Genomic DNA, 13582 nt, shown 5'->3' on the forward strand with positions numbered 1-13582 from the left:
CAGGAGAATTTAATCAGTATTTTTGTCATATGAATAACCCATTCAATTACAGTTACATTAGGGCACTAAGGCAAATATCTGGATGTATACAGCATTTGTTGTTCTAGATCTACAATTATTTATTCCACAACCAAATACTGACTACTGTCAGGAGGGGCGACAGCCCCTCACCAGGGGTGGCTGGACCCACAATACAGGCTCCCAGACTAGGCTTAAGTGTGGAGGAAATCATGGTCTTTATTCCAGCATCAGGTTTGGTACAAATGTAATCAGTCAGCCTGGCAGAGGTACAAGCAGGGTCAGGCTGAGACACATTCATAAACGAGCAGGGTTCAGAGGCACGAGCAAACACCAACATCCAGGATGAGGCAAAAGCCATGGTCGAAGACAACAGAGCAGGATTCGTAACACGGCAAGACAGAAATCAGGACTATGAAGGGCGCTGGAAAGTGTACGAGACAACAATCTGGCAGGGAAGTGAAGGACTGTGGGGTTTAAATACATGTGGACTAATTAGTGTGAAATGAGGGACAAGTGGTGTCAACAAGGTGCACGTGAGGAACAATCTAGAAGGGGGCGTGGCTAGTGAACAAAGATAACACAGTCAAGATTTTGAGGAGGGGCATGTACAAACTGAAGTGATGTAATACACAAAGAAACGTGAGCTGGTGCAAGAGTGGGAGTGAAGGAAAACACAAAGCAGATATAAACAAGGTGGGAGACAAAGACATGGGGCAGGTGCAGTGATGTGAACATAATAAGCTGGGTATGAGGAACAATGGAATGTAAAACTACAAAAACAGGAACTGAAATCAAACATGAGCATGAGCACAAAAGAAACTTCATGAGAACTGATCAGGAAATCAATACTAAAGCACAACAGATAACAAACAAGAAGAACAAAATAAGCAAGTGGTAAACAAAGAAAACACAAACTGGCTAAACAAAACAAGAACGGAACTGGACAATGGCTAGAGTATAAAAGTAGCAAAGAAACAAAGTGACAAAGCAAAATAGAACATAGAATAAACAAGTCATGAAAATAACAATAAAACAAAGCTAGGGCAGAAGGGCATGAACTAAATAAAGAGCCAAAATAAGGATTGACACCTGGATCAGGGCTGGGCATGACAACTACTGGGAATTAAGCACTGTAGAAACAGCTTTATCTCAGAACCACATATACTATGTCTGCAAATTATGCATGGGCAGGTTTGAGATTTGGATGGTGTGATAACGTGGGCAAAAATACCGCAGTTTCATGGCTTTAAAATGTGTTTTAAACAACATTATGGCTATTTGCATATGAAGCGCGTATGATTCAGGCGCACTAATTGACGTGATGTCTACCGCTACGAGCATGATACCACTGATAACTTTAGAGAAAATACCAAAATGATCATTTCTCTTTTAGACATGTAGCATCTGCCCCGTGGGAAACATGACTTACTTGCTTAGGGTGAAACGTGGCTGAAATAAGGTCCAGAACTCCGGATGCTCAATACTAGGCCCAGCTTCACCAACAAAGTGCTTGGAATAGATGCATTTGTCATTCTTGACATGTTTGTGGGAGAAATTTGGTCAACCACAAGCACGACTTGAGTCAGCCGCTTATACTTCTCAGTGGTTTCAAAGATGGGATGAAGTTTACTCCTTCCATGTAATCCTTTGCAGGTATCTTGAATCGCTCTGAGTCCGACACAGGCCATAGCTACAGTGCTTTGTTGCCACCATTTTTGGTTTGAAGGGCTATTCTGTGGAAAATTAAAACGCTAAAACTTTGGACGACCTCCTTCCTCCAATTCCTTGGAGTCTTTTACGGTAGGCAAAATAATTCAATACAGCCGACTTTGTCCTTTTAGATGGAGGGAAAAGTTCAGTGCAGGCTTCGCCTCCATCAGCCATGATGCAGAGCTAGCTAACGTTAGCTGCCTGTTTGTAACCAGGACAGCGGCCGCCTCCGCTCTGCCTGTCAAGTAATCTCCTAACCCGCTCATACAGTAGAGATGATATAACTGAAAATTTTAGTGGTTTTGATACCGTGGCTTTTTCATACCATGGTATATGGTGAAACTGGTTATCAGCCCATGTCTAGTGCAAATAATATGAGGACGGGCATTATGTTTGGTATATGTACCAGCACTTAAAATATGTATTTTAAATACAAAACTATTGAATTTGTTGATGGAGGTATACAAATTACATTGCAATGTGTATATAAGTACTAAACAATTTTGTGTTGTATATTTTTGCATATTAAAAATACTGCAAATGCTTTCCCATGTGATATTTTAGGTATGAAGTGAAGTTTTATAGCCTAGATTTTTGCAACATTATTGCATCACAATATCACAATTTTTTACAATTGTTTCATTGAGATATCATTAACAGTTTTTGTTTTGTTGTGTCAATACACTGACAAATCATGTTTCTTTTATGTTTATTTTTGGGTTTTGCTGTTTACAAGTTGATAAATTTTCTTTAATAACCAAATAAATAAATAACCCCTACATTTGATTTTTCTTGAAACGTATGTTTGTAAGTTACAAATTTTGTCTCTGCACTTGTGTATATTCTAATACCCATTTTGTATATCTCACAAACAAAATGACATTTTAATAGAAACTTTGCAATTTATATGAAAATCTAATTGGGTTGAGTTGGGCTTTTAGAATTATTTTACTGAGGTATCATCAGTAACAGTTGCCATGTATGTGTCGGCACACCTACAAAGAAATCATAATTCTTTTATATTTATTTTTGTGCATTGCTGTTTGTAACGACAAATTAATAATTTCTGTAAAAACAGGAAAAAAATTACATTTGATTTTGCTGGCACGGGTATGTTTGCACATTACAAATTACTCTGGACTCAGTGATGAATACCAAAATAACAGACAACATTTTAATTGGAATTGTAAGTCATGTAAAGTTTCCTCACAGTACTTTCTAGCCCATATAGAATATGAAAACACTTGAGGTATGAAACAAACGCTCAAGATTCAAGAGTTTTATTGTCATATGTACAGCAGAAACAACCAGTTACACTATACAATGAAATTCTTACTTTGCTATTCCTCCATTCACCAATATAATCTTAAAAAGAAAGAGAGAGAGAGAGAGGAAAAGGCGAAATGTTTAAATAAAAAAAAAACACTTACGTTATTGTGCAAATTGTGCAAATATGTGGAGCAGCGATTCAGAGAGTGCAAATCACGAGTAACGGATGTGGACAGTAGTATTCAGAACAAACATAAATAAACCTATGTAAACAGTATTTTAATAGCAGCAGTACAGTGTATTTAAGATGCAATCTAGTGTAAACAGGCAAAAATGAAAAAAACAGTTCAGGGTGGGAGGGGAGAGGAGGTTGTGTATGATGTGTTTATAAGCCTGATGGCCTGTGAATAAAAACTGTTTGTCTTGTGGTCCTGGACTTCACACTCCTGTAACGTCTGCCTGAAGGTAGGAGTGTAAAGAGGTTGTGCTGGGGGTGAGTGCTGTGCTTGATTATATTCTGGGCCCTCCTGATGACTCTGGTGTGATAAATGTCCTGTAGTGAGGGACAGGCTGCTCCTGAGATGGACTGAGCAGTCTTGATCACACGCTGGAGAGCCTTTCTGTCCTGAGCAGTGCAGTTTCATACCAGACTGTGATGGCGCTGGTGAGAACACTCTCAATCGTACTCCTGTAGAAGGTGCTGAGAATTTTGGCTGTCATGCCAAATTTCCTTAGTCTTCTCAGAAAGTATAATCGCTGCTGGGACTTCCTTATGATGGTCTGTGTGTTGTGAGACCAGGTGAGATCCTCACTGATATGGATGCCAAGGAATTTGAAAGTTCTCACCCTCTCCACCTCTGTTTCACCTCGGCATTGTATAGTGAGTAAAAGACTCATTCTTGGGGCCAATTATGTGACCATGAGGGTCCTCAGTTTCCCGAGTGGCTCTGTGGTCGGCTTTTCTCACTTAATATGTGGATCTGTGTTTCTCACGCCATAATTTGTGAAGCTAGAGAGCAGTTTGTCTGCCTACCAAGAAACGCAGGTGCAGGAAGCGGAGGGATGAGAGAGACATCAAAGTGGTCATGAAAATCAATGCTGTCATTTGTTAGCACCAAGAAACGACCTCGTGGAAAACAAGCAATGGGGCAATAAGCAAAATGAAGGAGTGTGAAATGATATGAAAACATGGGCAGACAGCAGCGCCGGCCCTCCTCAAAACACCAGGACAACACGGCTGTCAACAACTATTTAGTTCCCATCATTAACGCCGGAGCAACGCTGTGTTCAAGTCCCTTTGCAACCTCGTTTCATATCAGTGCACAATGAAAATAAGTGGTAGAGTCTGTGGTGCAAAATCAACCTTGAGTTTGTGAAGAATTCCAAGTTTTATGCTGTAGCTGCACCTTTGAGTCTAATGCATATTTTCTCTCACTTTTATCTTTTTTTCAGGAATTGCTGGAACTCCATTGGTGTTCAACGTGAATGGAGACGCTCCTGGTCGCTATGAAATCTACCAATATCAAATCACAAATAATACAACAGAATACAAGATCATCGGCCACTGGACAGATCAGCTCCACTTAGACGTACGAAAGTTTGAAATTCTTATTAAATCACTGTGCTTCTGAAAGATCTTATGCTTGAGCTGTGAGAAAAATCTAACTGACAGGCAGATTTTGGCACTGGTTATCACACACAATATACATATCCAACTTTGACAAGTTGCCAAAACAATTAATGTAATACATCTTTATTTTATTTTTTCGTTCATTCAGTTCTTGACAGAAAAATAATACAAACATATGCCAATAAAATTAACATCTGCAGCCTTTCTCAGACTCATATTTCCTGCCATTAGGCACAAAATGAAATGGTGATGAATCATCCACTTCATCTGTTTGAACAAACGGGCCATGATTTAAAAATATATTTTCTTTGTCATTCATGATGTTGGAACAGAAGCAGTTTTAGTGCTCTTGCTGTAACTTCTGACAATGTGATACAAAATTTACAAAAGGTTATGGCTTGATGTGCAATATTATTTCACAGTTTTCCTGAATTATTACCATTATTAAACCCAAAACCGAATGCAACTATATGAATAAATACTATTTATTCTATCTATTTTTCCCTCACATTTTATTCATACGTCAAAAGGTCTACTATAAAGTGAAACCAAAAAGCATTACATTTTATGGGACTGTTAAGCTCTGACATAACGAATCGCGTGATAAATCTGTTTCCGGGTCCAAACAAAACACTTATGGTTATGTAAATTGATGAGATTCATTTCATAAATGGTCGGTACAGCCGCTACAGCATCAGCAATAAAACAAAAAGGCCAGGGTAGGGGGCCTACCAGATCAGTTGTAGCCATTCTGTTTCTGTTTGTCATCGGCTGGGAATCTATAAAACGACAGCTCCGGTGATGTTTCCGACCTACTGACTCAGTTGCACATCCAGGAACTCTGCCTCAATTCAATTTCAATTTCAATTTATTTTCATTTATATAGCGCCAAATCACAACAGAGTTGCCTCAAAGCGCTTCACACAGGTAAGGTCTAACCTTACCAACCCCCAGAGCAACAGTGGTAAGGAAAAACTCCCTCTGAGGAAGAAACCTCAAGCAGACCAGACTCAAAACTTGGGCCATGCTACAAACATAAATTACAGAACAATTCACAGAACAATTCACGGAAAATATATACAAGAAATGCTATTGGGGCACAAGACAGGAGGGTCGCCAACACAAATACAACTCCCATCTCTGGATGGAGCTGCACCTTAAACAGAGAGAAAAAATACAGAAAAATGCCTGTGAGGTCTTAGCTTCGAAAGCTCAGCTGATGCAGACGACCAACGGCCACAAACAGCTGACAAAGTCTTAATTTTTTTGTTTGGACCTGGAAGTTGAAAATCACGTGATGCGTTACATCACACTTAACAACCGAATAGACAGTTATCGATGATGATGATGTTTCTAAAACATTTTCAATTGTGATAACTGAAACAGTTCAACAAATTCATCATTTACAGTCCTGAAAAGTTTTTTTGTTTTCTTTCAGTCATAGTGGCGACCTCCTGTTTGATTCTGTTACACTTTAATGCAATTTTCTATTCTATATATTATCAATTAAAATGCATGACTGTCAGACAAGTACATTTATAACAAGCGCAATCAGAGATTTATGACATCCGCCAAGGGTTGACAAGTACTCAACATAATAGATATGTGATTCACATCATGACCCGAGCTTTACCTGGATCCGGCTTCCACAACACAACTGCATACTGATCCAGAATGTACCGACTGATCAAGATGTTGCAATCTGATATCAATCTGAAGCGAAAACAAAATAATGTCTTCCTGATCTTGGTTTTACATTGTGATGTCGTATCTGTGAAGTAGTTTTTTGACACAATCCTTAAAAGTCAACACAGGGAACTTCTGATCCAGAATCCGTATCCGGATTCAGACCACCGCCAAAATTTAAGGGAGTCTTCCAAGGCCTAATACCAATGTGTGGTGAAAATTTGGTGTTTTGATGTAATCCTCAAAATACAACAAAGTGAAGTGTATAAATTGAAATCCTGATCCAGAATCTGAATCCAGATCACCTCCAAAATTCAGTGGAGTCTCCCAAAGCCTAATTTGTATCTGTGGTGCAAATTTGGTGAGAATCCGTGAAGTAGTTTTGACATAATCCTTAAAAGCCTATATAAAGTCATATCTTGATCCAGAATCCGGATCCGGATCACCTCCAAAATTCAACTGAGTTTTCCATGGCCTAATATCTATCTGGTGTATTTCTTAAGACACATCACCATGTTTCATACGTATCTCGAGGCAGCTTTTGCCAAATTAGATTCTGAGTTTCTTGTAGGGATGTTCAATTCCCATCTCACAGACTGGTATCAGTTCCAATCCAACCATATTTGGACTGATCAGAATCAACTTTAGTAAACACGAGACATCCCAATCCATCTCTGGCCCATTTCAGAAGTGATGTGTTGAACAGACCTGAACACCACAGCTCCATTCCCTGCTTGCTAGCTGACCACCAGAGAGGTGGCGCGTTTCAAGAACATATCACCACTCCTCTTTACTTCAAGTGTTTAAATGGTCTGTTTTCAAAGAATACAACTTCACTCTGTTCATCTTCTGCTACTGTATTTTCTTCTTTTGTTGAACTCAGTAACATTTGGCAATTTGTTAGTGCATTACAGCCACCAAATGGACAGGCGTGTGTACTAGCACAACCTTCTCTTCCATCATATCATGCATTCAACTACATTACTGACATGTGGTCATCAGAAATAAAACACAATCCCTATATACCACAATGCTATTACAAGTGAAACAGGTACAGTAAGAGTCATATGTATAAACAAATTCAGCCTGTTTAATATGTTATTTAAAAAAAGACATGGGATTGATTTTAATTTATGCATTTCAGTATTGATGTCAGCAGATATATTAAATGACTGGAAACAGGACCAGGGCCATACAACATGAACGGGACATACATACATATTGGTATGTTTCAAGTTGTACATGACTTAAAACAGGTACAGTGGGGTAAAAAAGTATTTAGTCAGTCCCTGATTGTGCAAGTTCTCTTACTTAGAAAGATGAGAGAGGTCTGTAATTTTCATCATAGGTACACGTCAACTATGAGAGACAGAATGAAAAAGAAAATCCAGAAAATCACATTGCAGGATTTTTAAAGAATTTATTTGTAAATTATGGTGGAAAATAAGTATTTGGTCAATAACAAAAATTCAACTCAGTACTTTGTAACATAATCTTTGTTGGCAATGACAGAGGTCAAACGTTTCCTGTAAGTCTTCACCAGGTTTGCACACACTGTAGCTGGTATTTTGGCCCATTCCTCCATGCTCCTTTAGAGCAGTGATGTTTTGGGGATGTCGAGGGGCAACACGGACTTTCATCTCCCTCAACAAATTTTCTATGGGGTTGAGGTCTGGAGACTGGCTAGGCCACTCCAGGACCTTGAAATGCTTTTTATGGAGCCACTCCTTCGTTGCCCGAGCGGTGTGTTTGGGATCATTGTCATGCTGGAAGACCCAGCCACGTTGCATCTTCAATGCTCTCACTAATGGAAGGAGGTTTTGTCTTAAAATCTCCCGTTCATTCTTCTCTGAACACGGATCAGTCGTCTTGTCCCCTTTGCAAAAAAACAGCCCCAAAGCATGATCTCTTCACCCCCATGCATCACAGTAGGTATGGTGTTCTTGGGATGCAACTCAGCATTCTTCTTTCTCCAAACATGACGAGTTGAGTTTTTACCAAAATGTTCCATTTTGGTTTCATCTTACCACAAGATATTTTCCCGATCTTCTTCTGGATCATCCTCTGGCAAACTTCGGACAGGCCTGGACACGTACTGACTTAAGCAGGGGGACACGCCTGGCACTGCAGGATTTGAGTCCCTCTCTGCGCAGTGTATAGCCTTTGTTACTTTGGTCCCAGCTCTCTGCAGGTCATTCATCGGGTCCCTCTGTGTAGTTCTGGGATTTTTGTTCACCATTCTCATGATCATTTTTACCCCATGGGATGAGATCTTGTGTGGAGCCCCAGATTGAGAGAGATTATCAATGGTCTTGTATGTCTTCCATTTTCTTACAGTTGCTTCCACAGTTGATTTATTCACACCAACCTGCTTAACTATTGTAGACTCACTCTTCCCAGCCTGGTGCAGGTCTACAATTTTTCTTCCTGGTGTCCTTCGACAGCTCTTTGGTCTTGGCCATGGTTGAGTTTGGAGTCTGACTGTTTGAGGCTGTGGATAGGTGTCTTTTATACAGATAACGAATTCCAACAGATGCCATTAATACAGGTAACAGGTGGAGGACAGAAGAGCTTCTTAAAGAAGAAGTTACAGGTCTGTGAGAGCCAGAAATCTTGCTTGTTTGTTATTGACCAAATATTTATTTTCTACCATAATTTACAAATAAATTCTTTAAAAATGCTACAGTGTGATTTTCTGGATTTTTTTTCTCATTTTGTCTCTCATAATTGAAGTGTACCTATGTTGAAAATTACAGACCACTTTCATCTTTCTAAGTAGGAGAACTTGCACAATCAGGGACTGACTAAATTCTTTTTTACCCCACTGTATATGATGCGTCAGGGTGTCCACGGACTGGTGCGAACCAAAGACATGATCATAGATTCACAATTATGGATGAGCATGGATGTGCAGTTGTATGTAGAAGTTTGGGCACCCTTGATAATTTTCATGATGTTCCTTTATAAATCATTGGTTGTCTGGATCAGAAATTTTAGTTAAATATATATTAAATAATATATATATAATATATAATATAATATAATAATATAATATAATATATAATATATAATATAATAATATAATATATAATAATATATTAAATATATCATACAGCAGACAAACACACTGATATTTGAGAAGTGAAATGAAGTTTATAGGATTTATAGAAAGTGTGCAATAATTATTTAAACAAAATTAGGCAGGTGCATAAATTTGGGAACCCTTGTCATTTTATTGATTTGAATACATTTAGCACTAATTGTTGGAATTATTGGAACTAATTATGTTTCTCCTCTTTGCATCTCTTCTAATGAGTGGCAACATGGGAGCCTCTAAACAACTCTCAAATGACCTGAAAACAAAGATTAGTCAACATCATGGTTCAGGGGAAGGTTACAAAAAGCTATCTCAGATTTCAGCTGTCAGTTTCTACTGTGAGGAACATAGTGAGTAAATGGAAGACCACAGGCACAGTACTAGTTAAGGCCCGAAGTAGCAGGCCAAGAATAATCTCAGATAAACTGAAGTGAAGGATGGTGAGAACAGTCATAGTCAACCCACAGACCTGCTCCAAAGATCTACAACATGATCTTCTTGCTGCAGATAGTGTCTCTATGCATCGTTCAACTATACAGTACGCTTTGCACAAAGAGATGCTGTATGATGCTGTAATGCAGAGGAAGCCTTTTCTGCATACACAGCACAAACAGAGTCACTTGAGGTATGCTAAAGCACATTTGGACAAGCCAGCTTCATTTTGGAATAAGGGGCTGTGGACTGATGAAACTAAAATTGAGTTATTTGAACATAACAAGGGTCGGTATGCATGGCTGAAAAAGAACACAGCATTCCAAAAAAACGCTTGCTACCTACAGTAAAATTTGGAGGTGGTTCCATCATGCTGTGTGGCTGTGTGGCCAGTGCAGGTACTGGGAATCTTGTTAAAGTTGAGGGTCACATGGATTCCAGTCCATATCAGCAGATTCTTGAGAACAGTATTCAAGAATCAGTGACAAAGTTGAAGTTGCGCCAGGGCTGGATCTTTCAACAAGGTGACGACCCTAAACACTGCTCAAAATCTACTAAGGCATTCATGCAGAGGAACAAGTACAACATTCTGGAATGGCCATCTCAGTCCGCAGACCTGAATATTAGTGAGAATCTGTGGTGTGATTTTAAGCGGACTGTCCATGCTCGGAAACCAACAAACCTGAGATGTTTTGTAAAGAAGAATGGTCCAAAATACCTTCAACCAGAATCCAGACTCTGTTTAGGAGCTATAGGAAGCATTTAGAGGCTGTTATTTCTGCAAAAGGAGGATCTACTAAATACTGATGTATTTTTTCTGTTGGGGTGCCCAAATTTATGCACCTGCCTAATTTTGTGTAAAGAATTATTGCACACTTTCTGTAAATACTAGAAACTTCATTTCACTTCTCAACTATCAGTGTGTTTGTCTGCTATATGATATATTTAACTGAAATTTTTGATCCAAACAACCAATGATTTATAAAGGAAAATCATGGAAATCATTTGGGGTGCCCAAACTTTTACATACCACTGTAGCTATCTGTCTGTTTGGCTAATCAATTAATCTTAACATGCATCAAGTATCAACAAGCATTTTGCTGTTAATGCTACACTTGGTAATAGTACACGAGTTTGCTCTTTGAAATATTCATATGCATGTTGCATCAAGTGTGCATTGCTCCATACGTTTGCATCACAATCGTTGTGTTTAAATGCAATATCTCATAACAAACAAATAATTCATAATGTTTGTCATTAACTGTCGCTATGGAACCTGAAGCATTTTTATTTTGCTGATGCAGACTCCAGATATGGCATTTGCTCATAAGAGACATAAGGTGTTGAGCTGCTGCTGCACAGACAAATCCACTTACAACTTCATCCGGCACACCTCCATAGAAAAATCAAGAATGCCATATGGAGGCAGGGTTTTTATTTATTTATTTGTGTAAAACAAATCATCCGAACTGTCCAGATGTTTATTTGAATAACTCAATACACCTTATTGCTTTCTGCACCTGATTTCACTTAATAAAGCTCCCAAGCAAAGGGTTTATAATAAAAATGAAATGGCATCAGTGCACAAACGTGCACATGGTCAGGCTGATATAGCAGTACCACATATCTGCGCTGGACAGCCTCTGGAAAAAAACAATGGGATTTCCACATGCACAAGATATTCTGCAATCTAATTTCCCTTCATAGCAAATAAACAAACCACAGTTATGTTATACAAAAGTTTCTGTTCAGCAGTTGAAAATTCAGGCTCCATGAAAAAATACCTCAAACAAATTAAATTTAATGTCATTTCTTTGTGTTTTTTACAGCTCAAATACAGGAAAAAATTGGAATCACTCATTGAATGAATCACCTTGTAATTTGGCATTTCCAAAACAAATTTCAGCAGAAGTCCAACAAAGAAAATTAGTTTGCTGGTGACAAAGGGTGCTTACAAACCTTTACGAGTTGTTAGACTCAATTAATTGAAAGGAAACTCAGCCCCAACAAGAGAGTTGCCAAGAGAAATAAAATGGAAAATACACAACAAAACAGTTGAAAAATAAATGGGTGGATACAGGAGCTGGTGTTTGTGAGCCAAGTCTATTTTTTCCAGGATAGTGATGCATCTTACCACAGAACAAAGAGTGTTAATGCTTTTCTTTGGGAAAGGTATCAACTCAGTGACATAGCAAGAAACCATTCAAGATCTGAATCCAATTGGGAATTTCAGGTGGAAATTTAAGAAACTGGTCCTGCTCCATCATGCAAAGATAATCTGTCAACCTTAATCTGAGAAAGTTGGAGCCAGTGTAATGGAGCCATTTTTTAGTGACAGTGAAGTCCGTGCCGCAGTGTTGAGGACTCTAGTAGCTGGAGAAAGTCAAGGGCATGCTCACGTTTTACCTGGCTCGGGCAGACAGTTGGGTATTTTTGAGAGATGGGATTGGGTTGGTTATTTCCCTGTGTGGTCGTTATCCAGGACCCAGGGTAGTTTCATAGTGGTACGTGATACCAGCACATACTCCCAGACTTCACTTGTATTGAAGTCTGTGCTTCAAAGAATTCAGGCGGTCATAGAAGACCAAGAATGTGCAATAGGGCAGTGCAGTCTTGTTTGAACCCCTGCGTAATATCACGGGATTTGACCTCTTCCAGTGACATCCTGCCATTGGCAACACATCCATAGCATCACTTCACACGGAAAAATGGTGTACTGTTTAGTTTTGGCTGCAATCACCGAAGCAGTTGTGAAAAGTAATTTTTTCGGTTCCCAGTGGAGAAGGGAAGACAAACCAAATGGGAGAGGATGTGTCGGTGTTAGCCTACACAGCTAACCAAAGTAGCCCCGTTCTCTCACCTGCACAACCGCCTCGTCGTGTTTGAGCTCCAGGGTCATAAAGAAATTGCAACACGTGTCCACATTCCACAGCATCATCACTTTTCCTTTGCATTTTCACTTTGTTGTATAATTCGCCCAAAAACTATGTCATATGTGTCATATTTTAATCCTGCGAAACAAGGCTGTGCTGCCCGATAATGCCATAATTGTGACTTTTTGTTGATGATTCCATCTTTTTTCCTACCTGTACTTGAGCTGTAATAAACACGCTGTTTAATGACAGTAATTAAACTGGTTTGCCACAGCCATGTGACACGATGCTCCGATCAGATCTCTGATGTGAAGCAGAGTAGGTCCTCATTAGTCCTCAGCCAGGAGACCACTTGAGAAGACCAGGAGGCAGTGAGTATGTTTCTCAAAGTAGACTTCAGTTTGGGTCAGGAAAAACACATGAAGTAAAACGTTTGCCAGATCACAATGCAGATCTGAACCAGATCAGCTGTGAGAATTTTTTTTTTTTTTTTAGGAATGTTTCACAAAGCCAGAATGTTTGGCTGTTGAACAAAAATCGTTTGGTGCCTTATCTGTGATTTGTTTGTTTGCTATAACATACAACATTTTGGTGAACATTTCTTCTCTAAACTAAATACTTTGAAAGTAATTAAACATCTTTTTTCCCCCTTTGAATTCCACTAAAATGTGATACTTGCATAATTCTTGATTTTTCCATGTTAATGTTAATTTTCATTTTAATACTGCAATTCTGATGCATGTGACCTCATGTTAATAGAATTTTGTCCTTGTGCATTATTCAGTGTCCCATTTAATACAGTAACTAGTTCCACAAAATGTATGATTTTTGGTGCTGTTTCAAAGTGCCAAATATGTCCTGAAT

General features: G+C 38.9%; 1 protein-coding gene across 2 annotated transcripts in view; it reads left to right on the forward strand.

The window, feature by feature from the left end:
- Positions 1-13582, forward strand: part of LOC117512710 (metabotropic glutamate receptor 4-like) — a 673449-nt gene that overhangs the window by 589741 nt on the left and 70126 nt on the right. For both annotated transcript variants that reach the window (XR_004561363.1, XM_034172892.1), the window contains exon 8: positions 4453-4589. Coding sequence is in view for 1 of the 2 variants with exons in the window: in XM_034172892.1 (XP_034028783.1) it covers positions 4453-4589 (137 nt within the window). In the remaining variant the exon portion in view is untranslated. The remainder of the gene's footprint in view (positions 1-4452; positions 4590-13582) is intronic.

The sequence above is a fragment of the Thalassophryne amazonica genome, chromosome 6 (genome assembly GCF_902500255.1).
Source record: "Thalassophryne amazonica chromosome 6, fThaAma1.1, whole genome shotgun sequence".
Classification (NCBI taxonomy): Eukaryota; Metazoa; Chordata; class Actinopteri; order Batrachoidiformes; family Batrachoididae; genus Thalassophryne; species Thalassophryne amazonica.